The sequence below is a fragment of the Plectropomus leopardus genome, chromosome 16 (assembly GCF_008729295.1).
Source record: "Plectropomus leopardus isolate mb chromosome 16, YSFRI_Pleo_2.0, whole genome shotgun sequence".
NCBI lineage: Eukaryota > Metazoa > Chordata > Actinopteri > Perciformes > Serranidae > Plectropomus > Plectropomus leopardus.
This window is the reverse complement of record NC_056478.1, coordinates 5,299,896-5,325,281: the sequence shown is the minus strand read 5'-3', so window position 1 is coordinate 5,325,281 and position 25,386 is coordinate 5,299,896. Positions and strand designations below refer to the sequence as shown.

Here is a 25,386-nt window from a genome sequence, read left to right as displayed (position 1 = left end):
GTTGTATTTTTTGGAGAGTTGGGAGCAGAGAGTCAAGAAAGGTTGCAGTTGCAATAAAGAATGACATAGAGATATAAAGTTAAATGTGCAAGTGCTTTAGAAGGTTTGTCACTTTTCTCTGATGATTGAACTATAGATAGTTACAGTTATTTGCTGTAAACACCATTAAAATATATTTGGTAACAGTGTGAACGCATGCAAATCAGCAGTCGTCCTAAAATATAACAAAGTATGCTGAAAACTTTTGCACTGTATCAATGCACCATACAAGCAGGTAATAAAAGGAGACGTTCCACATATAATAAAGTACTTAATAGACATTATTATGGTTGTACTGAATGTGAAGCTTCAAGCTTCTATTGGGTTTTTGGAGGAAGCTTTGAATGTCTGTCATTGTGTTTTATGACACTATAAACCTTAAAAAAAAAAAAAAAATCCTGGAACAAAATCCTCCATTTAAATAAATTGATTCATAAATAAGCAGTAATAAATGAATAAATAATAAACTATTGTGCTGTAGATTGCTGCTGGCCGCCCTGTTAATACAGTTGTGTGCCCCCTTTTGTGTTTTTCCAAGCAGCAGATTTTTTTTCACAATAAATTTTGATTTTGAGATTTTAAAACACTGCAGTTATTGAAAATGTTTGAATCACAGAAGCCGGAAACGATTCAGCCACCACAAAAAGCATGATACCAAAAAATATTAGTCCAGCCTGATTTATATCTGCAATAGTGGAGAAATGCTGGGTTTAAGCAGAATAAATAGACATGCAAAAAAAAAAAGGAGCTGTGCAGCATTCAAGAAATCAGATGTCGTTATGAATGAAGCTTTGAAGCTTTGTACTATATTATACAGCCCTTGACATTATAGACATTTATCCACTACAGTTGTGGCTCACTGGGCATCAATGGCTGATCATCATAAAAACCCACATGCATACATACGTGCACACACACACACACACACACACACACACATGCACACACTAACACACACACACACACTTCCCCAGATGCTAAAATAAACAAATAGTCACAGAGTGCCCTGCAGCGTTGCCAGTCATTCTCTTTGTGTCTGACTGCTTCTCATTGAAATGGCGAGTCTGTGAAAAGACCGCTCTCAGTTTGGAGAAGAAGAAGCATTTGTCTCTTCAGTCTGGATGAGGACGCTGTCTGCATACAGATGTTGGCCCTGGGGCTCTGAAACTAATACCATATGGCAGAACCTTCTCTTCACGTGCTTGATAGTGGTGATAGCGGGACTGAGAAATGGTGATTCCTTCTTTCTTTATCAGTGTGACGGTTCTGTTGTGCAGAATAGAAACACGGATTTATCTGTTGCTGCTTTTTGGCTGTATAGCGTGGTGGACCTCCAGTGTTTTATTTTACATGCTGTGTGTGAACAGCTAACAACAGCAGCAAACAGCGAGTCTCACAACAGGTGCTGAGGCAAGATAAACTACTCTACACACTGTGTACAACTGGCTGCATTGACTTTTAGAGAGAAAATCTTTTTTGCTGTTTTATTTCTTTATATTTGTACGTTTTGGTCCACTGTGGAGCTTATTGTTTCTGTTCTTTGTTGTGTTTATTATTCTGCATCTCAAATCCTGCAGATTATTTCAGAATGAATGTGTTGGGAAAGTCGACCAGGAGGTGGGTTTCAGCAATACAATACATCACTGGAGAACTGGAAAAACTTAATCTTTTACAAATAGATGCCTTTAGCTGTGTTGTGTGTCAGTGTTGGCCAGAGCTAAATTATTTGTTGTTCTTTGGAATAGTGTGAGTGTATGTAAAAGTCATGCACCTTCAGGGTCTGCCTGAGATTTATTTATCTTTCTGAGGGTTATGGCTACTAAAGAAAATGTTTTTTTATTTTCAAAGCAAAGTGAGTATCCTTTAGCTTTCAAAGTTCGAAGCGCGCTTCCCCCGGCGGGTTGCAGGAGGGAGAGACATGAGGCAGACATACTGTGTCAGATGAAAGGGACAGGTGCATGGCAGACTTCTAAAAACAACAGAAATTGGAGTTATTGTAGATTGACCAAATGATGTGACCCACTTACCAACATGCCAGCAGTTGGAGCCGCAGCAGTGGATGTGGCACATGGAGGCAAATAAGCAACTTTAAAACCGTTAGTCCTCGATTGCCACAAGTTGCGTCTTCTCTGAGTCACGACAAAATCAAAGCTGAACAAACAGCACTGATGCACACATTTTTTTAAAAGTCAGGGTGACTTAACACTTTCTGAAAGAAATTGCACCATTTTGCTCAGAGTTCAAAGGTGTCTGTAAGCAGGACAAGAAAGTGATTTCGCTCCAGGTTTCAAAGGGTTAATGAAGCAGCCAAACAACGTGCAAACAAGCAGCTGAAATGCGATGGTGTTTTCGATACCTGTGAGTGAATGTGCTGCTCCTTTGCATTGAACGGAGACAGGGGGACCTGTGATGATATTTCAGGCACTATTATTCTGAAGGCAGACCCAGAACAAGCTGGAGGGATAACAGATTCAACATAATCTAGCCTGCGAACGCCTCAGGAGGAGCTGGAGGATGTGGCTGGGGAAAAGGATGTCTGTGCTAATCTAGTAAGTGTCCAGCAGAAGACCAGGGCCCGGCTAAGTGGCAGAAAATGGATGGACTGCACTGGTCAGCCATTCTCCATTTAACAAAATCCCAGTCTCTCAAATGATATTTGAAAGCCCCTCTGTTGTGTCTCGGATGGATCCTCGTGAGGCAGAAATACTAAAACACTGTTAGGTCCACATAAAACTCTGTGAATAGAACGACAGTGCGCTTCAGTTTGACTTTAATGTGCTTTTAAAGGGACACACAGCTGCACACGTGGTCACATGTGTGCACACAGACAGTGAGACACTCTTCTGTCCTCAGGACGGCACAGATCTCATTTAGATAACTCCTCTGATCTCTCGCCACCTCCCACCTCGCCCTTCCCTGCTGTATTCATCCATTATGTTTCCACATGAGGAGATAGCAACAACTTTAGCTGATCTTTTCAGCCGATAGTGAAAGATCAGCGAGAGACTTGAAGACAGCGTCTGAACTGGATATCTTCTATTCTCTGAGCAGTGTTTTTTTATTTATGTCTTTAAAATATAACCATTTGACATGTGAATACTTGATTGACATTTACATAGATGCCCAACCACACCCTATCATCCAGAGTTATATAAATAACCAAAGTTTAAAATAGATAAATACAGTTTACGACATTTTGCTGATTATCTGTATTGACATTTTATATTAATAGTTGCCTGTAAAATTAATTAATTAAAAAACGTAAACAAAGTGTTAGCATGGGAGGAACTTTTACTTTGTAAAACGTCAAGGAGCTATTTTTATTTATTCATTTTTATTTAAATTTTCACTTTAGTTTATCAAAAAAAAGTTGTTAGGAACTTGCTGTATTTGATGAACATTTCAGTTTTTATGAAACATTTGCTAAATGCATTTAAACAAAAGTTTGTGTTGCTCGATTTCAAATTCTACATATTGACCAAAAGAGTTTAATTTTAATTGTAAATGAATATCTGTTCCAAATATCAGTTATCTGTCTCATTAACTACTATTGATTGGTATCAGTATCGGCTCTGAAAAAACAATATTGGTCAACCAAATAAATACATAAACCAGACAAACAGCGATGACCAGTGTTGGGTTTTGTGTGTTCAGTACACAAATGGACCAGTTAAAATATAACAGCCACATATTATTCAAATGACAAGGTTTTAAAATAGAAAGGTGACCAGCTATGACCCACATACAGTATATCTGACCCTCTCTGGTTCTATCATCATCACATCTTGAATCCGTTGTTTAAAAGATGACTTCGATGTTGCTAAACATTACGCGGCTGCCGCCAAACAACAGTCTGTACTTTGCACTAAAATACTTTGCAGGAACGACCATTTATCTCCCTAACAAGCATTCGTCTTGTGACAGTTATGACGTAGCCGCCCATTAACCATGTGGAGGGTGCTATAGTGATGCTGTTAAAGAGCGGGGTGCTTAGCATAGCCAAATTAGCCTCAACTGCCATAATTCTAGTTGTCTCTTTCTGTATTTAGTCTGCAGCTGCCCACCTCCAGAGCTCTGACTTCACCCCTCTGCATGTTTGTTTGTGTTGTGCAGAGAGAGAGAGAGGGAGGCGGCCTGGATAAGACCCTTGAAGGTGGTGTGTGTATTTATATCCAGCAGTACTTGTGGAGGGGTGTGTCTGCTGCTTAAGTCTTTTAACCATCAAACACATTCTCTCTTCCCCATAAAGCTCGAGCAGCTTTGTGGGCAAGTGGGCTGATATCAAAACCCTCTTAGATACAGTAGGTCAGCCACAGGGAACCTCCGGATTCGGATAATAAAAATAATTATAAGCTGCACGCCCAGCCATCTACAGTACTCTGTGACTTCTGTGTAAAAGGATGTCACTAGATTGCAATATACTGTCAGAGAATTTAATCTGCACTGTGAAAAGACCACTGTGGAGTTACACTGTTAATTTTGGCAGCTATTTTACATTTAGTCTTAGTCTTTTGATAAAAATGTTTATTATTTTAGTCACATTTTTTGCATACACATAATACACATAATGCCTGTGTAGTGCAGATACAGTATATTCACTTTAGGTCAATTCGATTCGATTCGATTCGATTCGATTCAATTTGACTTAATTTAATCCTATACTCCAGAGTCAGGGTCCATACCAAAAAACACAAATTATCACATGAAAATGAATACAAAACAGTATAAAAACATAGTAAAAAAAACCCCAAAAAACCCCAAAAAACAAACAACTAACTAACTAAATAAATCTTAATGTCTAACAAAAAAACAACTATATCAGTGCCTCTATATAGTATAACAGTGCAATTTCCAGGATCATTGCATTTCTTTTCTTTCTTCTGCTTTCATTTCTTTTTTCCCCATTTTTTTTGTTAAAAGGAAAAACAAATATATAATACTTCCATATCCACATATGCTCACTTACTTTCACGTACATATGTACACTTAAGCACTTAGATACTCTGTATACTCTGTCTGGGGTCATGAAAAGTCTGCTTGTATTGGGGTCATAAATTCGATCCATTTATTCCAGATTTGATAGAATTTATTCTTTTGAATGAAGTAATGTGTTAGTAGCTCATTTATGAACGTTATGAAAATAGTGAAACGGTCTGCTTGGTTAGAACACAGAATATCTAACACTGTAAAACTTTTTTTTTCCGTTTAAAATAAACTTCTCTCATCCCTGTAAAGCCAGATTTAGTCAGAGTTTTTAGGTGTTTTGATGTCACAGAAGAAATCGTTTTCTAGCCGGAGTATCTCATACAAACGTTTCACAGCTCATTTGTGTTGATATTTGTGGCGGAAAGAGAATCTGACGTTTAAATCTTCAAAGTGGTTCATTTTAAACCTGTCAAAAAATGCAAATTCTGCGGACTGAAGTTCATCATATTGGCTTTTGTTGCGTGTGTGTGTGTGTGTGTGTAGGGGTTTTAGTTTGCCACTGAATATTTCATTTTATATGAGCATACATGGCAGACTAGAGACCTATAGAATACTGAGGATTCAAACCCAAAGCAGGCGCTCTGAGAGAGACTTTTAAAGAACGACAATAACAAAAAAACCCAAAAATGAGTACTCTGCATCAGCATTTTCATGCTCGTATTAAATACATTCAATTTGGGTATTTAGCAGCTATGAATCAATGTGGAAAGGAGTGAATTTTTGTAAGGTTACTAAGATTTAGGATGCTTTATATTTTGGTATTGATACATGTATTTTTTTAGTGTTTCAGGATATAATTATTTATCACTTTTATGATTGTGGCAGCTGGATATGGACGGTGACACTATCAGTTTTAACCTGTGCTTATTAGGATAGAGTGTAAGTGGGTCACCGCAGTTTTTGTTTAGCACACTTTCTTTGTTCACTTTGATTTCTTTGATCACACATTTGTGCACGTTACATTTACAGTTGATTCCTTTTCATTAATACATTTATTTGACATAGTTTTGGATGGTGGCAAATCTTGTTTGTCGGTGTGTCACATAATAGACCAGACCCAGTCTAAGCCTAAGTTTATTTCCTGCAGTCATTACAGGTTTATTTTTTTGTTTCATGCCTCTGGTACTCCAGCAGAGCACCAGGAAGGCGAGGGAGGCCAGGCTGTAGCATTTGCCCCGTCCAGAGTCCCACAGCTGGCTGTCCTCCCCGGCCCACACACCCCCCTGGGTCCTGGGTCCTGGATGCCTATGTGAGGCAGAGCAGGAGGCTCAGAGTGTCTGGAGGACAGCTGGGTACTCTGCCATGGTGGCAGGGGGCAAGCTGGGTCCCCCCAACCCATGAGGCACCCCCTGAATACTGTGTTAGGTGTAAATCGGATTATGTGCAATGGTGCATCTGATGTTGTTATTGTTTAGACTGTTGTGTTTCTAATGTAACGGTGTGATTACTGTTTTTATCGTAACTGTGGTCGCTGCATCTGTGCAGCACTGAGTCCAACACAAATTTCCCTACTGGGACAATAAAGTGTATCGAATTGAATTTATTAGTTTCTCAAAATAACCACGGTCAGTGTTTTAAATTAAATTGCTTTACAGTAATTTGACCTATAGCCTTGCAGAGGTTCACTGTGTAATCCCTCGTGCACCAACACACACTCTCTCTCCCTCTGTGACAGCCTCACACTGCTCGTGTGAGTGTGTGTTTGCCCTCAGTGCAGGGCCCCGTCCCTGGCTGCCACAGCTGAATGTCCCCTCAGCGTCGGCAAATGGCCAGACTCTGTCACAGCGGCTGACTGGACCAGCTGTTTCTTTCTCTTTCTTCCATCTTATCTCCTCCGTCACACTATCTGTCTTCCTCTCTGTGAAAGAGGCAGCGATCAGGCGCCTGGTGGTGCAGCACTTGACACCAAAGTTGATATGCACACATGCTGGCATCAGTGGGAGACAGTTTGGACTGTGTGTGTTTGTGTGTGTGTGTGTGTGCGCGCGTGTGTGTGTGTGTGTGTGTGTGACAGGGCAGCCGGGACACAAACACCATCCTGTGGATTGTGGGAACACAGAGGACACACACACTCTCTGTTGTTTTTGTGGCACTGGTGACAGACCGACAAGTGGGAGGAGGACAGTGAAGGTCAGAGGGTGCTCAGTTTGGGACGCGGCTGGTCAAACCCAGTTAGACAAACAATGAAAGTGAAATGGGATGGGTCCGGGCTTAAGCTGTCTGGCCGTGCCTTGGCCCAGGCTGCTGGCGTAGGCACTTTTTTGTGCCCTGTGCATCTCACATCGGGAGTTATCAGAGCGTGCAGGCAGGGAGAGTCATACTGTAGCAGCAGCAGCAGGCTACGAGTAGTAGTAGTAGCAGCTCGCTGGGGGCTGCACAGGGTCCTGGATGTGACCTGATTTGTCAATTCAATAACTTCACTGAAGTGTCGCTCCTCCGGGGAATCATCGGCGCCTAATTCAGCTCTCATGGTTCAGACAGCGGACTCGCTGTTTCATGTTTTGTTGAGAGAAAATTGGGGTGCATAATGGATTTATCGGGAGCGCTATTTGACATCAAAGTGCAACATCTGAGGAGGCTCTGATTGTCCTGGATTGTCTCGCCATGGCTTACCCCGAGCACTTTGATTGGTTGAAAGAGACTGTCAGTTTTTTGCCAGGTAAGAGCAGCGATTTAATGAATGTAGTACTAAGATGAGATACATTCATCACCAGAGCCATGATTTAACATTCTGCAGCTTTCTGATCATCCCGAGTCTTTAAACATGATTTGAATGAGAGATGTTACAAACTTCTCAGCATGCTGTAAACACTGCGAGAATGATAAAAAGCCTCTTCTTCAGCTGGAGTTGTTTACTGCTCCACAGATACATCTACGGGGACTGGGAGGTGAAATGCATGTCTGTGTAAACAGTTTTTGAGCCAATTAAATCATCTGAAGGAACAAGGTCTGGAGAGAACAAGTGAATGCAAATGGGACAGAATTGAACAGCGCACAACAAAGCGGGGCAGGACAAAAGAGGCGAGGGATAACAGAACCAAGACGCTATTGATGAGGAGCACATTTTGCATCACTTTGTGCATTTTTTCTGTCACTCAAATCGGGTAAAGCTGCGTTCGGGAACACCGGGGAAATTATAATACCTTGAACAAAAAAAAAAAAAAAAATCAGGTTTTGGTGTCTTGGAACATTTGACCTTTTTAATTAAATTAATCAAATTAGAAATTCCACCTCTTCCCTGTAGCAACAAACGAAGCCGAGAACTTTTCCCCTCCTTCAACTTGTTTATCAGAAGGAACTTGTGTCCTTTTCATGTTGCATTTTAAATTATGTATGAAATGTATTTGCATATTTGTGTATGAGTGAATGCTCTGCATCGCAATACCAAATGATGCTGCTAAATTACAATCTAAAGGATGCAAAACAAACGTGGTGTTTGGAAAACACATGAATACGTCATGCTGCCGCAGAGCGTTAGCATGCGCTTAGGAGCCAAAAATAGACACGGTGTATACACACAAACACACACACACACACACAAACATGCATAGAGTCACTGTATTGCTGTAGCATAAGGCAGGTTCCAGTGAAAGTGTGTGTTTCTGTGTGTGTTTCTGTGTGTGTTTCTGTGTGTGTTTCTGTGTGTTCGTTGAGGTGTTGTACAAAAGGGGAAATGCCTGTGGAGGCTCAGATGGTGACAGATGGTTTGAAGACAAATCAGCCTGGGAGTCAGGATCTCTGCCCTGGGACTGGTAGCCCCTTTAAGTATGTTTGTGTCACAGTATTAGTGTGTATGTGGAGCATGTGTGCTCTTATGCTTCACACATGTGTCTTCGTCAGGGACGCTGGGACTGGTTTCTGGGTCGGGGTTGTGTAAATGGGGTTGGGGGGGATAAGTGCTGTTCCCACTAAGATGAAATGATGTATCCCGCCACGGTCCTCCTCTGTTCTAGGCTCTGTGAATTCAACCAACCCAGACTTAATGTTGGCATTGAACATTTCTGCAAACCACAGATATGTTGCATTTGTACATTATTAGGTAGCTGACACGTTGAATCTTTATGTTTCAACATCACTGTGGTTCACATGGATCGGTTTACAGGGTTCCCACAGTCATGGATAAACTGGAAAAGCCATGGAATTTCACATTCTTGTTTTCCAGGCCTGGAAAAATCACACAAGTAGCACTAGCAACTAGCACAAATCATTGAAAATTTTGGAAAAGTCACAAAATGTTGTTGTGTGTAATGAAATTATTTGTCACTCAAAGTAATTTGATTTTATTTTCTGTAAGTTAGCTGCTGACATTATGTAGCTCTATTATGCATCGACTTAGGACTGCGTGGTTTATAGTGTTTAAGCATCGACTTTGTGATGTGCAGTAGTTTCACCGCAGGCTGTGCGATTTCAAATAAGGCAATTAATTTAACCAACTTTACTGTTTGATACAAAACAAGCTCTCACAGTTCTCATTTTTAATCACTAATAACAGCCAAGCCGTTCCTGTAATGACAGTGCCTTGTATATGTGACATAGTGTGGCAGCAGTTGTTTTGAGAAGTGAGGCCCCTCCTGCGCCAGCAAGTGCTGCAGACACAGAGAGGTGCATGCTTTTCTGAATTGGAAATTTTTGTCATGGATCCTTGAAAAGTCCTGGAAATGTTGTGACATTTTGTTCATGAAAATGTGTAGGAACCCTTGGTTTAGACAAACAAAAGACTTAGTTATGGTTAGAAAAATATCATGTTTGGGCTTAAAAAACTTCGTCTTGCCTTTGTCTTTATCTTGTGTGTTTGTGTGTCCCATTTTTATCATTCGGTGTCCCCTATCAGTTCGGATGTTTTTTGAGTGTTAGTGAACGCAGCACAGGCACAATCTATCGCTGATATTTATTCGCCTTTGAATTGTGTTCAGTTTATTAAACTCACGCTTTGTGTGTGCATACGTGCAGTTATGTAATGCATCTTTTACTAGCACGCTGAATGTGACGGTAGCATCAAAATATATTTCTTTGACATATTCAAAAGGCACATATTCATGTTGCAGAACAGTATGCGTTTTAGTTAGCTCCACTCCGCTCTAGAGCCCTTTACAGCTGTGGACTATGAGTGAATACATACAACACACACTCACATTCATGCAGTCAGTGCTCACCAGTCTCACACACCTAGAATAATGGAGCTCCATAATCTCTGCCATATATAACCAGGTGCAATTCCTCATCGCAGTGACATTGTTACTCTTTGGCAGAATAACCTTGCAGGCATTAGTCTGAAACTTCACAAAGTGCTTTACAATCTGCCCATAAATTACAGCTCAAGAGGTGCTTATGTGGCAGCCGGGAGGAGTTGCGCAGTGAGTCGTTCCTCTGGCCGCTGCGCCGAGGCAATTCCCACAGGCCTCTACACTTAAAGTACATCTCAGTCCGAGCTGTCGAGGGAGGGCAGGTGCTGAAAGCTCTGCAGGAGTACGTTCGGACTGAGTGAGAGCCCGAACATGCACCTCCATCTGCTGTCTTACATGTGCTTGGTGGTGTGTTTGTGTGTGCGTGCATGTGTTGTTTTGTCTCTTAGCAGTTGAGCTTGGCCTAGACGACTTAAGCCCTGCTAGCCTTTAATAATCTCATTCCCAAGACGTACCATCTAGGTCAGGGGTTTCCATCTTCACTATGGCTGCTCACAGACCACAGAGAGGGAAGGATGGTGTGTGAAAAACATTATAGTCTGTCATAAAACCCAAGCTTTTTGAAATATCTATCCTGTGGAGCTCAATCCAAATGACAGGAAACCATGCCGCCTTTTATGGCTGGGTTTTGTTCAAAATCTTTTTTTATTGATACTGATACCTCGACTTTGAGACTGGTTAAATGATTATTTTTTTATACCAATTTTATAAAATCAATCTAACCAAAAGAAAATTACATTACACATTGGGGTACAAATCTTTAGTTTTTCAGCTCATTTGCGATTTAACACACACAGTTTTCTAATAATAACAATGTAAACCGATTTACCGCAGCGTGAATTAACAAAATTCTCTGTATAACTCTGTAGATTAATGTTTCTGCACCTTTCCACTCAAAACAGTTTTGAAGCCACTTTTCCAGAAGTCACCAGCCGTCCTCCTCACCCCGTAGTGGCCTCAGGCCTCTGGGAGGCTGGGAATTGTACTGTGCCTTCAAACATCCACCGAGGTGGGAGACTGCAGGCTGTGGAGGAGAAAACTCCCCCAGAGCCGAGTTTGGGAGTAGGCCACAGCAAAAAGGAGTTAAGTCGACAGTGAGGGCTTCTGCTTTCAGGAGTGGTGGAAAGCTAAATACTTTTTCATTGCAAAATGTCACAGTTGCATGTGATGTTTTTTTTTAAATTACTAATATGATGTGAGGAGCAGCTGGCCTCCATGTATTTTCCATTATCTAATTTGGCTTCCATTCAAAACAGTCTGGACGCCCCTGGTCTACAGTATATTAATATAATTCTCCTCCACTGTTGTTGTTCAGCACTTGCAGATGTCAGATATGACCGCTGGTCTTTGTGGTTGGTCATTTGTCCCGTCCTTCCACCACTGAGTGGCCTTCTTGGTGAAAAAATGATGAGTGTAGCGTTTGACCCAAAATAAACCAGCCCAGCCCGACCTCAGGGATACCACTTTTGCAAAATGACAGGAGGCCAGGGACCAGACCAAGGAACCCCATACATGTTTCTTAGATTTTAGGGCATTTCTCTGATTTTAGGACAAATTTTAGATTTTAGGACATTTCTAGGATTTTAGAACTTTTCTAGAATTTAGCACATTTCTTGGATTTTAGGACATTTCTAGATTTTAGCACATTTCTTGGATTTCTGAATGGTTATTGGATTTCAGGACATTTCTCGAATTTCAGGACATTTCTCGGATTTCAGGACATTTCTTGGATTTCAGGACATTTCTTGGATTTCAGAACATTTCTCGGATTTCAGGACATTTTTATGATTTTAGGACATCAGGGGCTTAGCGAGGACCTCTGTCGGGGGTGCGGGGGAGTCTCCACTGGCACTTTTTTTAATAAACAAGTTCTATATGTATACTAAAAGAACAAATACAATTCCCAGTGTGAATCACTTTATTTTAACGTGAATTAGAAATATTTTGCCCAAATCTGGGCCCAATCAGAAGCCAGATTTGGCCTGTGTAAGTTGTGTATCACTGTCCTGCCTCCTTCACTGTTCCCATTCCCCACAGCAGGAAATCAGTGAGCAGTGATGACAGAGGAAGATTTGACACTTACAGTTTTCAGAGCCAGCCTAATTATCCTCTGCACTTCAAATCTGGTTCTTTGTTGGACGTGGCATTATGGGATTTGTTTTTGTTGTCCATTGCTCAAAGGTAACAAGGGCTTCAGCTCCTGCATGTGTCAGCTGATGATTCAGTGCGCGGCCGCGATCAGGCCCGCTTTAGTCACTGTGTGTTTCAGTGTGGTGACTGCAGACAGCGTCATTGTGGTCGATATTTACAAAATATTGGAGCATCGCCTTCTGTCAGACTGTTCCTCTCCCAGGAGCTGTTGTTGCTTCATCCTTGCCGTCGTCTTTATTGACTTTGTTTTGGGAATGTCATTTCTCATCAGCATAATGTCTACATGTCAGTGTTTCATCTCGTAGAAGCCACTTTGTGTGCATGCTCTGGAAATAGTAACAAGGTCAGAAACCTTGGGTCGATTTGTGGAGGTTCAGGTGGACATCAGCCAAGAGTGGAAAGGGTTGCTGACATGTCTGCATTGCATAAGAGATTTGTAGCTCAGCACAAAATGGAAAAGATTAGAGCTAAGTATTGTTAGGCTTTTGTTTTTGCTGGTTATCTAAGGGGAGGATACCTGTGGAGAGCATTTAAGTCATGTGTTTTTGTGAATCAGAGCATGTGATGGACAAAGAGGAGTCATGTGTTTCTTTAATGACCCGCCTCTGTCTGATGTTTCCACTAGTTTGTGTTTGTTAAAGGATCAAACCTGTGATTCTGTTCATTAATATAGCAGTAAACAACTATTAACTATGTAAATATATATTGGAATGAACTCCTGCTACCTCCGTGTGTCTAATTATGGCTGACTCCATGCTGGAGCCAGTTTATTTCAATGAGAATTGCTCACCTGGTGCAAATGCCCCAAAAATTCCTAGCTTGCAAGTTTACTTCTGCCACATGCAGCCCACTGAATATCTGCAGCACTGTTTCTTTTGCTCAGGTTGTAGACTTTACATTCTTTATTTTATTTTATTTTATTTTATTTTATTCCTTTTAAAAGGGACACAGCATACTAATGAACATAAGTATAAAATACAAATGTAAATATGCCACGACTGCTAATTGACATCTGTAGTCTCTCGGCAGGTAACAGGTAAAAGAAATTGGGAGGAAGAGAAAGAAAACGAAGATGGAAAAAAAACAAACATTACAATCCATACAGAGGGCAAAGTGCATTGTGATGATGTCACAAATTTTTAAATCGCTTTTCCCAGCTCGAGGAAAGTTTTACAAAAAACCTCCATGGATCAAAAATGCATAATAAAAATAATCATAATTGACCTTGTTTGACCTCTTACAGCAGTGGTCTATATAATTTCTTTTTAATATTATAGTCCATTATATACAAAAAATGTTTTCAATACTTTACACACTTGGATTAAGATCTCATTTTACAATGATTTGCTTTAATTTTTACATAAACTGTTTGTCTTTTTTTTTTTTTACTAAAAAATATTTTCATCACATTGATGCGAAACATCTTTGGGTCTTAAGAGTGTAAACCTGAGGCTGACAGTGAACGCGGCGCAGAAAGCAGAGTTGTGTAAACATGCCTGTGGCACAAGGTTTCTATCTATGACTTAACACCTTTCTGATCCAGTACTGAGCTTTCTAAAGGCAGCTGCGCGCTGCATAATAATCTGTTGTGCTTCGATTGTGCTGCTGTATGCATCACAAAAGCCTTAAGCCTGCTCATCCCATCGTCTCTCCGTGACTCTTTACATTTTTGTCTCTTCTCTTTCCTCCATCTGTTCATTTCTCTGTCTCCCATTAACTTTCCCACCATGCTCTGCTTCTGTTTTCATCTTCTTCTGCCTCCACCCATCCCCCTCCCCTCTCTCTCTCTCTCTCTCTCTCATCAGTCTATCTCTCTATCTTTCCTGTTTGAGGCCACTAATTTGGACTGTCTGGCTTCCCTGCAGGGCAGCAAAGGAAATAATTGAGAGAGATTTCCATGATTGCATTTTTTTGCTTTGTCTGTTTAAAGTTACATTTTGAAATAGACTCTTTGGTGACTTCTCTCGTTGCATCTACGCAGGAGGAGCTGCCAAGTAAAGAGTAAGAGTTAATCGTTTCCACAACAACTGAACTTGATTAACACTCTTTTGCAGCTGACCTGCATGTTTGAAATGTCTAATTAAACAGTTTATCATTACTTACATTTTCTGCTAATTCTCTCATAAATATAGACGTGTGCACACATTGAAGTTGTGCACACGGGGCTCTAATACACTCTTCATGTAAAGATATTTGAGAGTTGCGACTTTTTAGGCCTACAATCAGAAATACAAGAGGAAATGTAAAGAATGGATGAAACAGCTTGTTTATCTGCTCTTGTTGCGTTCATGTGATGATGGAAGTTGGTAGTTTCCAATTTTGGAAGTCGTTCTTCCAGCGTCATTGTATTCATGAGCTTTGAGGTCCTAAACATGGAAGTTAAAAAGAAGAGGCGTTGAGTTTGATAGCTGTTTCCAGTTTATTTATATTTTTATCTGTATATGTTTTGTATATATCATATTTCTATATATTTTTATATTTAATCGGAGTCACTCTACATGGACAGGAGTTAGCATTAATACAATATTACATTCTATATGTGATCAAATTTTTTTTATTTATGGTGTGATGCACGATGCGTGTGATGTTTAAGCATTTATGACATCAAGTCCATCAAGTTTCAATGTTAGTTCACTCGCCTGGAGGTTCACCTGCTACAGCTCATAGATGCATTATACTAAAATGTGCAACTTCTAAAAATAAATGATAGCTACTAGGAACAAAAAAACAAAATATATAATTTTTTACCATCGATTATTGACACTGTTTCCATGCTTTCCACCGTTTCTGCTGCCCTGAAACGTCACAAAAAAGTTGCATCTCGGGTATCATCAAGATGTCCTAATTTCCCACTCATAATTACGACTTTGGAGGGCTGTTCATGTGCTCATTTTTCATGAATACGATATTTCGGAGGAGCATGTGAAGGCAGCATTAGCGTAGGCTACAGCATGAAATTAATTTTACTGACACGGCCCTTGTATGCAAAATTATTGGCAAAATTATCAAAAAGGTATGGTCAGCAGATTACAAGTAAATTACATTTTCATTTATAACAATGAACGTTCCTATAATGCAAAGCTAACTAGTGCTATATCGAAATACACAAACAGTCACGTTTTCTAACGCACAATGATCATCGGTCGGTGAGGTTGCTAACTTTTTGTCTTGAACATGATACGCTAGTGAAGCTAGCTTTAACGGTCTTAGCATTGTAACATGTATTTAGTCATCTTGTGCATAATAATTACTTTTTTTTAAACTGTCTTTTGTTTAAAAATAAATTAACTGGAAGTGGAGACAAAAAAATCAGCTGGAAATCGAGTTTTTAACCAGCACACAGTGTTAGCATTGGCGCTAGCTTTAGCTAGCTACAGCTGTTAGCTTACAGTTGATATTTCAGGGAACAAAATCCACTGTTTACTTACACAGTGTTTTTTGTAGTACAATGTCAGCCAGTGCAAATTAAAAATTAATATATACTTACATTTACATGGGCACCATATGCTTTTTACTCTTTTAGACAACCTAGAAGGTAAATTCTCATGTGGTTTCCTGAGACTTTCGAATGTTTTCACTTAAGTGAAGGTTTCTTGCTTGTTTTGTGCACAACGTACCTGTACTACACACCTATGTAAATAAATAAGTGTTTGCTATGGACTGGCACAGCAAACATTATCTGTGCAGAAGCCAAAACAGAAGCAGAGAGGGAAAACAAGAACAGGGAGGAAGAAGAAGGATGACTTTGTCTTTCTCCGAGGACAATGCCTCCTAGAAAGACGCGACACAATAGACTCCATTCACAGTCACACCAACAACATCATGACATTTTGTTCCTATGACTGGACATCATACATCCGCCCAAACCACAATGGCATTTCCAAACAGTTCCTCTTAGTGGTGGAGTAAAAACACAGTCAGCAGCAGCTGCTATGCATCTAAATCACTATCAAACCACATTACATTACATTAAAAAAAAACAACAATCCTAACTTAGCGTCATTTTTCTCCTTCTCTCTTCGCTTCAGTGCATCCTTTTTTCTTCTTCTGATGTTTATGTTACATAACTAAAGTGGACATTTTTGCTTGTTCCTTCCTTGTTAGTATCCTGCAGCATTAGAGGGCTGAGCTTAGCGTGCTACGGAGCAGCAGAGTGCATAACGGCACAATACAACACATCAGTGTAAAGCTGGTAGTTACAGCCAATCACTCTCACTGATGCTGGAGACTTCAGCTGTGCAGCTTGAAGGCATGGCAGGCAAATCCTAATTGATTGCTATACTTAAGCCTTTATAATAACCAAGGTGATTATCAGTTCAATTATATTTCTCATTACTGCCTGCTTTTAAATGTGATGCAGTTTGATGTTGTGTAAAAGTGTTAGTACCTTCATGCTAAAGATGCTGTGCACCGCAGCGTGCCATCTGTAAGGCTCAGGATTGGATTGAAAAGCTGGTGAGAGAAGCTTGGTGAGATATTGAAAGATCCTCAGGCATATTTAGACAACTTTAAGCATCGCTGTGCACTAAATCTTTACAAGTTATTCTTTACTTGTACATGAGATAAACAAGCTTTGTGGCACTTTTTCAGGTTTGCTCGTTGAAGAAGTATTTCTCCGATATAAAGAGAGAGGCCTCACACAGACCTGGGCTGTCCATGCAGCAAAAATGCAAATACTTTTGAAATTGATGCTACATGATCAGAGAAAACAGAGATAAGGGCCGTTGCATTGCGCCGTACCAGACCAGTAAACTTTTGCCCCGACTGAGGCGAGAAATATGCAAAACAGTAACAGAATCTTGGTTTGTATTTGATCAGTGCTGTTTAGTTTGGTCTCAGTTTTTTTGGCTTCTGTCCTCGCTGTGCAGGAAGCAGTATGGTGCCCATTTCCTGTTCACAAACTCCCGCTGTTACAGCGAAACTGTGCACTAAAATATGTTTCTGTAAACATTTTAGAGCCAGAGAAACACTGCCAAATTATGTCATGTACATCATTTGGCATTGCTTCGCTGGCGCTTGGGGTTGTTGCTTGAACTACAGGCTGTACTTCCATATTTTCGTATTGTCCGCCAACCCTGCCGCTGCCACCACGGACTCAAAGAGTAATAATAAACAATTATAAATCTATATTTCTGTAGTGCTTTTCTAAGAGTTACAAAGTGCATCACAATACAAAACCACACAGTATAAAAAACAAAGCAAAACAACATAATTTGCAGAAAATGTAATTAAAATGTAAGTATACATCCATATAAGTATACATACATACATATACACACATAAAAATACATACATACATATGCATACTTATACAGCTGATCAAGAGACAGACCCGCCCCTCTGTCTGTCAGTCAAACTGGGACCAATAACCAAACAAATGCTAAAACTAGGCAATGCTGATCAAACATAAATCAAGATAATGTCTGTTTTATGTCTAAAATCAGTCAATGCTGCAGTCAGTGTTAATTTACATTTACAGTCTTCTTTGGTTTTCCAGGTTTGCCAGGGTTTTCCAGCATGTTTGGGAAGAAGAAGAAACGGCTGGAGATCTCAGCTCCGTCTAACTTTGAGCACCGGGTCCACACGGGCTTCGACCCGCGGGAGCAGAAGTTCACCGGGCTGCCGCAGCAATGGCAGAGCCTCCTGGCGGACACTGCCAACCGCCCCAAGCCCATGGTGGACCCCTCCTACATCACCCCCATCCAGCTGGCACCAATGAAGGTAGAGTGTGAATGTACAGAGGGCAGCAAGACTGAGCACTGGGGACAAATCATTATCATGCATTATTCTCGCATCTTTGTGACTCTCTCTTCCTCCCTGGCTTTCCCTCACACCCCTGCTCTCTCTGTCTGTATGAACTTTTTCCTTTTTTCCTCCACCGTTGTTCTTTTTACTTTTCTATCTTCTCACTCTGTGTTCCACTTCAGTGTCGCCGTGTCTCACCACTCCATCCTCCTCTTGTTACACTCTGTTGTCTTTCTTCTGAGGCAAAATAGATAATTCTCCGGTGCCATCTGGACACTTCGCACGACTCAAATTGCCCAAGTACATGAAATTTTAGTCATATCATTGTACATCATGCCGCTTTAAACTTGCATTAAGCATTATTTTAATGTTAAAGTAAAAGTGAACTTCCTCGTAGTGCCAGACTCACTGAAAACCACAGCGGTTGTAAACAAATGAAATGTTGAATTCATAAGTAAAATGAACCGTCTCAATTCAGTGCACTCAGCGTTTAGCTGTTTTAGTTGGTCTCATACTGTGTGACCAGTAGCTCTTGATGGTTAATGTTAGTAAACTGTTAACTGCATAACCGAGTGTGTTTGCTGACTTTATCACTGTTCTCATTTTGAGCTGTTATAACACTGCATCTTAGCATGTCATATTTGCAAGATAAAGATCTGCATAGATCTGGACAATATGGCTTTAAGATAATTTTGCAATATTTTAAGGCTACATTGCAAAACCCGATATATATCTTGATATTTTTAAATGTCCTTTAAACTTATGTCAACTACTGAAATACAAATTATTCAATGAACTGCAGTTACATTAAAGTTAAATAATGTATCTACTGTCACATAATAAAGCTGAACACATATGATGCTTTTATTTTGAAGGATCTGGCTCATCTCAGGCTGGAGGTGTCGATGTTTTTATTGCGGAGGTGAAGCTTCTGGTTACCAGCAAACAGTTAAACAGATACTGCGACGCCTTTAAGCGTTAGGATTCATTCACTGTGAGCAGCAGCAAACTAACAGCTCTCCAGTTCATTTATTACTAATATTTGCAAGTCGCTCTGGTGCTCTGTGGTCGCAAAATGTGACAAAATAGTTGTGATCGGAGCTCTGCAAACACAAACACACACCTCACCTGCTCACAATACCGTCACTACAGCTCATTACGTTAGACTGTTACTGCAGCGCCGGTAAACTTGATGATTAATTAAATTTAAGCTGGAAAGAAACTTGCATAGTATTTGCAAGTCACATAAGTAGCATTGCGATATTATTTAAAGGCCAAATTGCCCAAATTTTAACGAGTCCTCATTGTTGAGATAACGATGTTGGTTGTTTTACGAAATGATTCTCAGATTTTACTAATATTTTTATAAGGTTTTGTGGAACATAGCTGCCCTGTGCTGCAGCATTTTGAAGCATTTGAGATCAAACCATAAACTAGAGAACATGACCTAGATATTTTTGACAGACTTACTTTCTCCAGGTGGACAGAAACTTCAATAGGATGCTCATGTTGCAAAAGTTAGACATGGTTACCTATAAAGAGTTAATAAACCCGTAGACTTTCTGCCCCCTGCTGGTCAAAATCTGCTTAATGCAGCTTTAAAGACATTGCCTCATTTGACTCTCCCATTAGATAATGCCACAATCTCATAAACCCTGATGCAAACTGATGTTTCTTTTAATCTTTTTTCATTCGGCTTTGTGATTTCTCCCTCTTGCCTCCCCTGTGACTGTGATTGCGTGTCTCCCCCTTGTCTCTGAACCTTCAGAGTGTCTCCTCTGATGTGTTGTTGTTCATTGGTTCTTCTTAACATATCACATCGACACATTCGATCCGCTGAAAAAAAGGGCTGTAGCTAATTATACTCACTTACACTTGATAAAATGCTCCTTCTGTGCACCTTCTTTCTGGGTTGTAGCAGATTGTTTTGAGGCCCTTTTCTTGCAATACTGGAGGTATCGGAGGCCTCGTTGGTCTTCACAGGGGCTTAAAATGTGTTTTTTTATCTTCCATTGTTCTGTCTGTGGTCCCATCATACTGCATGTGTGACCCACTGCCCTTCAGCTTTATCTGGAAGCCTTTCTGTGTGTGTTACAACACCTGCTTACACCTTTTTTGTTGACAATACTTAAAGAACACTTGCCCCATAAACATGTCAAATTTCAACAAATTTCTCATTTTTTTATGTCCAAAATTGACATAAAGCACTGCAGCGCTCGGTTGCATTGTAATAAATTGCAAACAGTAAGACTGAAAGCACCATTGTGAGCATTAAATCATGGAGCTAACTTGTATATTAGTCTCTGAGGAACCACTTACAGGTGCTGCTGACAGGAAAATACACCATCAGACATCCACATAAGTCCTGTAAGAGAGAACAGCAATATGCCACAGGAGATATCTCTGAAGAGGGGGAAACAAGAAAATAATTCTCTTGCTCTCTTCACAGATATCTCCCAAGAAAGTCCGGTCATCCGAAACGCCGTTGCCCAAAGTATGACTTCCTCTTCCCTTCTGTTTTTAACCCCCCTCTTTTTTCTTTTTTTTTTTTTTGTTGGTCGCTCTCACACAGTCACAAATCCGCTGTTTTGTTTCCACATCTCTCCTCCGCTGCCTGCTGCCATGCATTCAGGTGGAGGTGGTGTGTCAGCAGGAGCAGGGAGCAACACTGAGAATGACTCCACACACATGACATAACATTTGCTCTGCCAAGTCTTTTCTTAGGCCTCATCTCCACCCTCCTCCTTTTTGTTTCATTCGCATGAGCCTCCCCAGAAGTGACGAGATAAACTGTAGCGGCATGCTCCCTTGTCCCCCCGCCCCTCCTCCTTGCTATGGAGCACCATTGATAATGATGATGATAATCATAATGATGATAATGATGATGATGGGTGCTGAGATGTGAAGTGCATGTTGCCATGACAGCTGATTCTGCTCCACTGTGGGCCGCCACTCTGTGGAAAATAGGTCAGAAAGGGTTTGCATGTGTTAGAGGAACCCTATCTGTGATGCACCTCCTGATCCGACCCAAAACCGGTCCAATCGGGTCTCCACTCCTCTCCTCTCCTCTCCTCTCCTCTCCTCTGCTCTCTCCTTTCCCTACACTATAAAATCTAACAAGTTGATTTTAATCTCCCGAATACGTTGCATCAGACTCAGAATCCGGTTTTATTTTATTTATTTAAGTAAATTTACATATACAAGGAATTTGACTTGGTGTTTTGGTGCAAAACAATTAACATAAAGGAAGAATAAAAATATTAAATTTAAATAGTGTAAGAGATCAAAATATGGAAGCAATTTAAAATATAAAATGAAAAAAAAACAGAATATAAAGAACACAAAATGTATGTACAAAAGGTGCAATGGAGGAAGTACAGATATTCAGAAGTTGGTTTTCTGAAAAATTATTGTTAGTCTTAATTTATGTTTACTTTATATCTAATAGTTAAGTTTACTTAAAGTTTGGTTATATTTACCTCAGACTCAGAAAAGTATTGTCTGTCGTGACAGAAAATTGATGCGGCTCAATATACAGTACAAAAAAAACTTTGACAAAAAATCATATTTGTATTTTCTTAAACATTTTAAGAAAACAGAACTGAATCTCCTGACTTCATCAATAATAAAATCCTCTTTGTCATGATCAAGTTAAGTCAGACTAACTTGTTTTACTGGAGTTTCATACTTTAAAAATTAAGAAGGTAACAAGACAATTTCAGTTGTCATTTTCAAGTCTCAAAAACTTCACAAAATTAAGTATATGCAGCTATATGTTGAATAATCTTAACAATAAGATATACAGTAAACATAACTTAGGCTTAATAGTAACATTTACTGTCCTCCTTCGAGGCAGTCAGTTTCTAAGATTACTTTAAGTAAGATCTTATCAGATTTTACATTTTATCCCATCCTAACCTAACCGGTCCTGTTCTCCTCTTCTCTATCATATCTTCTCTCTGTTTCATCAATCAGATAAATTAAATATAATATCTCTCAGCTTTGTTCTGTATAGTTTGTAAGCTTAACTTTTTTCAGATGTAAAAATGAGCATTTATAAATGTCTATACATCTGGAATTTAAGTAAAAAAATCAGTTTATAAATGACAAAACTATTGTGTAAACACAAAACAGGCAATCCAAGTCAATCTTTGAGAGTGTGCATGGACATACTTGCCAGTGCAAAACTAGTTTTGTGAGTAACATTTTTTTTGTTTATCTTGAAGTCTGAGAATGTTACAAAGTGTTTGCCAACATTTTTTAATCAGCATTCCTAAACAGGACATGCTCATACCTGTCACGCGTTTTTATATCCCAATAAAAAAGAAGAGCTAATAGTCGAGGAGGTGTATAATAAAATATTTGTCATGCTCCTCAGCAACCAAAGTTACTGCTTCTGCACAACTTTTAGCCAAATTTCAGGAGGAAGTTTATAATAGACGGATATTTCAAAGGAAATAAATAAGTGATGAAACCCAGCACAAGTCTGCATCATGTCAAAAACACAAGGAAAACTGTGACTTTGGGACCGTTTTTACCACTTAGGTAGGGAGGTTGGAATCACAGACAAACTGTATGATCTGTTTATTATAATCGCTGAGCAGCACATGCTAATTTAAAGTCACTCAGTCTCCCTCAAAGGAAACAAAAACATCTGAATGGAGCTTCAAGTCTTTTCAACATATAAAAAAGCTGATCGCAGAACGCTGTGGAAAGGAGTTTGATGTTACTTAGAAGTCGGGGTCACTTCACTCCCACGTCAGATCCAAAGGATTTCGCATCGCTCTCTCTCGGAGCGTGCATGCGGGGAATACAAACTAACACATTTGTGTGTGAGTCGTGTGTGAGTGCGCTACTTTGAAGAAGCAAATGAAGATGTTGCTTTTATTTAGTGACACTTGCAACCCAATGCAGGCCTCGTCTTCAGTCCCAAACTGTTCTTACTGTTCTCTGTGCTGACAAATCTGTCTCTCAAACTCAAAAAATGGAGACATTTAGATCAGATTTTTGTAGTATTGTTATTATTTCTTCTCTGTCATGCATTCGTGTATATGCTAGTGCAGTGGTTCCCAACTGGTGGGTCACAGTCCAAAACTGGGTCGCGGTTGCAAGTGGCTTGCTACCATGTCAAGTTTGTGAAAAACACACTTTATTTTGATGCAGTTTGAATTTGCAGCACAGAGCTTTCATTTTTAAGTGTGGTCTCCTGCTATAGAGTGAGGGTTTTTTTAAGTAAGTACTTCATTGCCCTTTTCTTGGTATTATGTGACCTGTTTTTTTTTTTAATAAGAATAGGCCTGGGGGACTGTTCTTTATTTATCAGAGGAGGAGGCTGGCCCTGCCTAAAGCTACAAATATTTTTCCTTAAGCCTCCGTGAGTGACTCTGGGAAAATGCATGAAGCGTTTGTGCCACATAATCTGTTCAAGGATGGTCAGAAATTTGAAAATCCAAAGATAATTTCTATTTTTAGATTTTAAAAAATTGCCAAAAAATTTCAAAAATTACCAAAATTGGGGCACCTGTTGGATCAGTGGATAGAGCGGGTGCCCCGTGTATGTGGGCTGTGTCCTCGCTGCAGCAGCCGAAGGTTCGATTCCGGCCTCGGCCCTTTGCTGCCTGTCATTCCCTCTCTCTCCCCCTTTCACGCTTAACTTGTCCAATGGAATAAAAGCATAAAAAAGCCCAAAAAATAATGTTTTAAAAAAAATTTACCTAAAAATGTTTTAAGAAAAAAAAAGCCCCCAAAAAAAAGCCTTCCCACGGGTTTGGAGGGCTGTTTGTTTTCTTTGTTTTTTTAACAGAGGTCCTGGCTGGGCCCCCCAATGTCCTCAAATCCTAGAAAAGCCCTTAGCTTTAACTAATTGCACTTTATTCTTGCAATATTTTTTATTTAATTCTGTTTTAAGCCCACATTTACCGTTTGTAAAATAAAACTGAATATGTGAGAAGTTCTTTTTTGTGCCGACCTTGACCCAATGACTAAGGAGAAATTAGGACTCAGTGGCTGGACCAGTTGGGAACCACTATGCTCCTGTGTGTGTGTGTGTGTGTGTGTGTGTGTGTGTGTGTGTGTGTGTGTGTGTGTGTGTGTGTGTGTGTGTGTGTGTGTGTGTGTCTGTGTCTGTGTCTGTGTCTGTGTCTGTGTGTCTGTGTGTGTCTGTGTGTGTGTGAGTGAGAGAGACCCTGACTCCCAAGGTGGGCCGGGTTATTTTTAGTGTCTCACCCATGGCCTGATATCCTTCCCCCCTGGTTGTCCTGACACTTGATTGACATGAGGCTTCCTCCGCTTGGCAGACTCCCCCAGCTCTGCCTGTGTGTGTGTGTCTGTGTGTGTGTGTTTGTGCACACACCAGGTGGGCATGGATGAAGCGGTCTCCAGTCTGGCAGACCTCCAGTGCTGTCCTCACCAAACAGCACAGAGGGGCAGAGTACAGTAAAAGGTCAACATGGCGTGTTGGTGCACCTTTGAACATATATTATTGTGTGCGTGTGCGTGCGTGTAGCGAGGTCGGCGCGGTCATGACGCCGAAATAACTACTACCTCTGCCCTCTGGCTTGTGCGCTCATCGTTTATTCACAAGGCTTGTAGCGTTGTTGTCAGACTGCTCATCTCAGCTGAGCATTAGTATTGCTTAAAGCCTTGGCTCTCCTCGCTTTTCTCCCCCCTCCTCCCCCACCAGCCCTCAGCACACATGCTAATCCTGAGGTATAGGCTAACACCATGCCCTAACAGCATTTCCATGTTTTAAACATTGTGCTCTTAAAGCTTCTGCAGTCTGACAATTTGAAGTGTGGGGTGTGTGTGTGGCAGTGCATGAGTAAGTGACTACCTCCGTGCAAAACGTCTTCGGCTTTATGTTTGGTTTTGACATCGATGTTTTGAGTGTGTGTGTGTGTGTGCGCAACACGATGGTAACGTGTGTTAATGTGTTGCATTCGTTAGCAGCAGCAGGGGCAGTGCCGTGCCTGTTATTAATGGCAGTCTCATGTTGCACCTTGACTTTGACACCCTCCAATTGCAGACTCCAGTGGAGCTGAGGAGGTAATTTACCATGATGGTGTGTGTGTGTGTGTGTGTGTATGTGTAGATGGGTGTACATACAGTGTGTGCTGGCACACATGCATGTGTTGGGGCGTGCTAATGCTTTGCTCTTGTTCCTATTTTCTCATGTTTCCTCAGCCGTGGGTCAGTATTGGATGTCCGAGTTTTGTCGGTGAGAAACAGAGTGACCTGTGAAGGAAACGTGACACATGTAAGAGCAGAGAAGTTTAGCGGGAGC

General features: G+C 40.5%; 1 protein-coding gene across 2 annotated transcripts in view; it reads left to right on the top strand.

The window, feature by feature from the left end:
* pak5 (p21 protein (Cdc42/Rac)-activated kinase 5) overlaps positions 1-25,386 on the top strand; it is a 104,998-nt gene that overhangs the window by 28,277 nt on the left and 51,335 nt on the right. Inside the window, exons 1-2 of one of the 2 annotated variants that reach the window (XM_042502960.1) lie at positions 7,630-7,684; positions 17,857-18,080. In XM_042502960.1, the coding sequence (XP_042358894.1) occupies positions 7,630-7,684; positions 17,857-18,080 (279 nt within the window). Of the gene's footprint in view, positions 1-7,629; positions 7,685-17,856; positions 18,081-25,386 lie in introns of those variants that run through there. The other variant, XM_042502961.1, reaches the window with a different exon arrangement.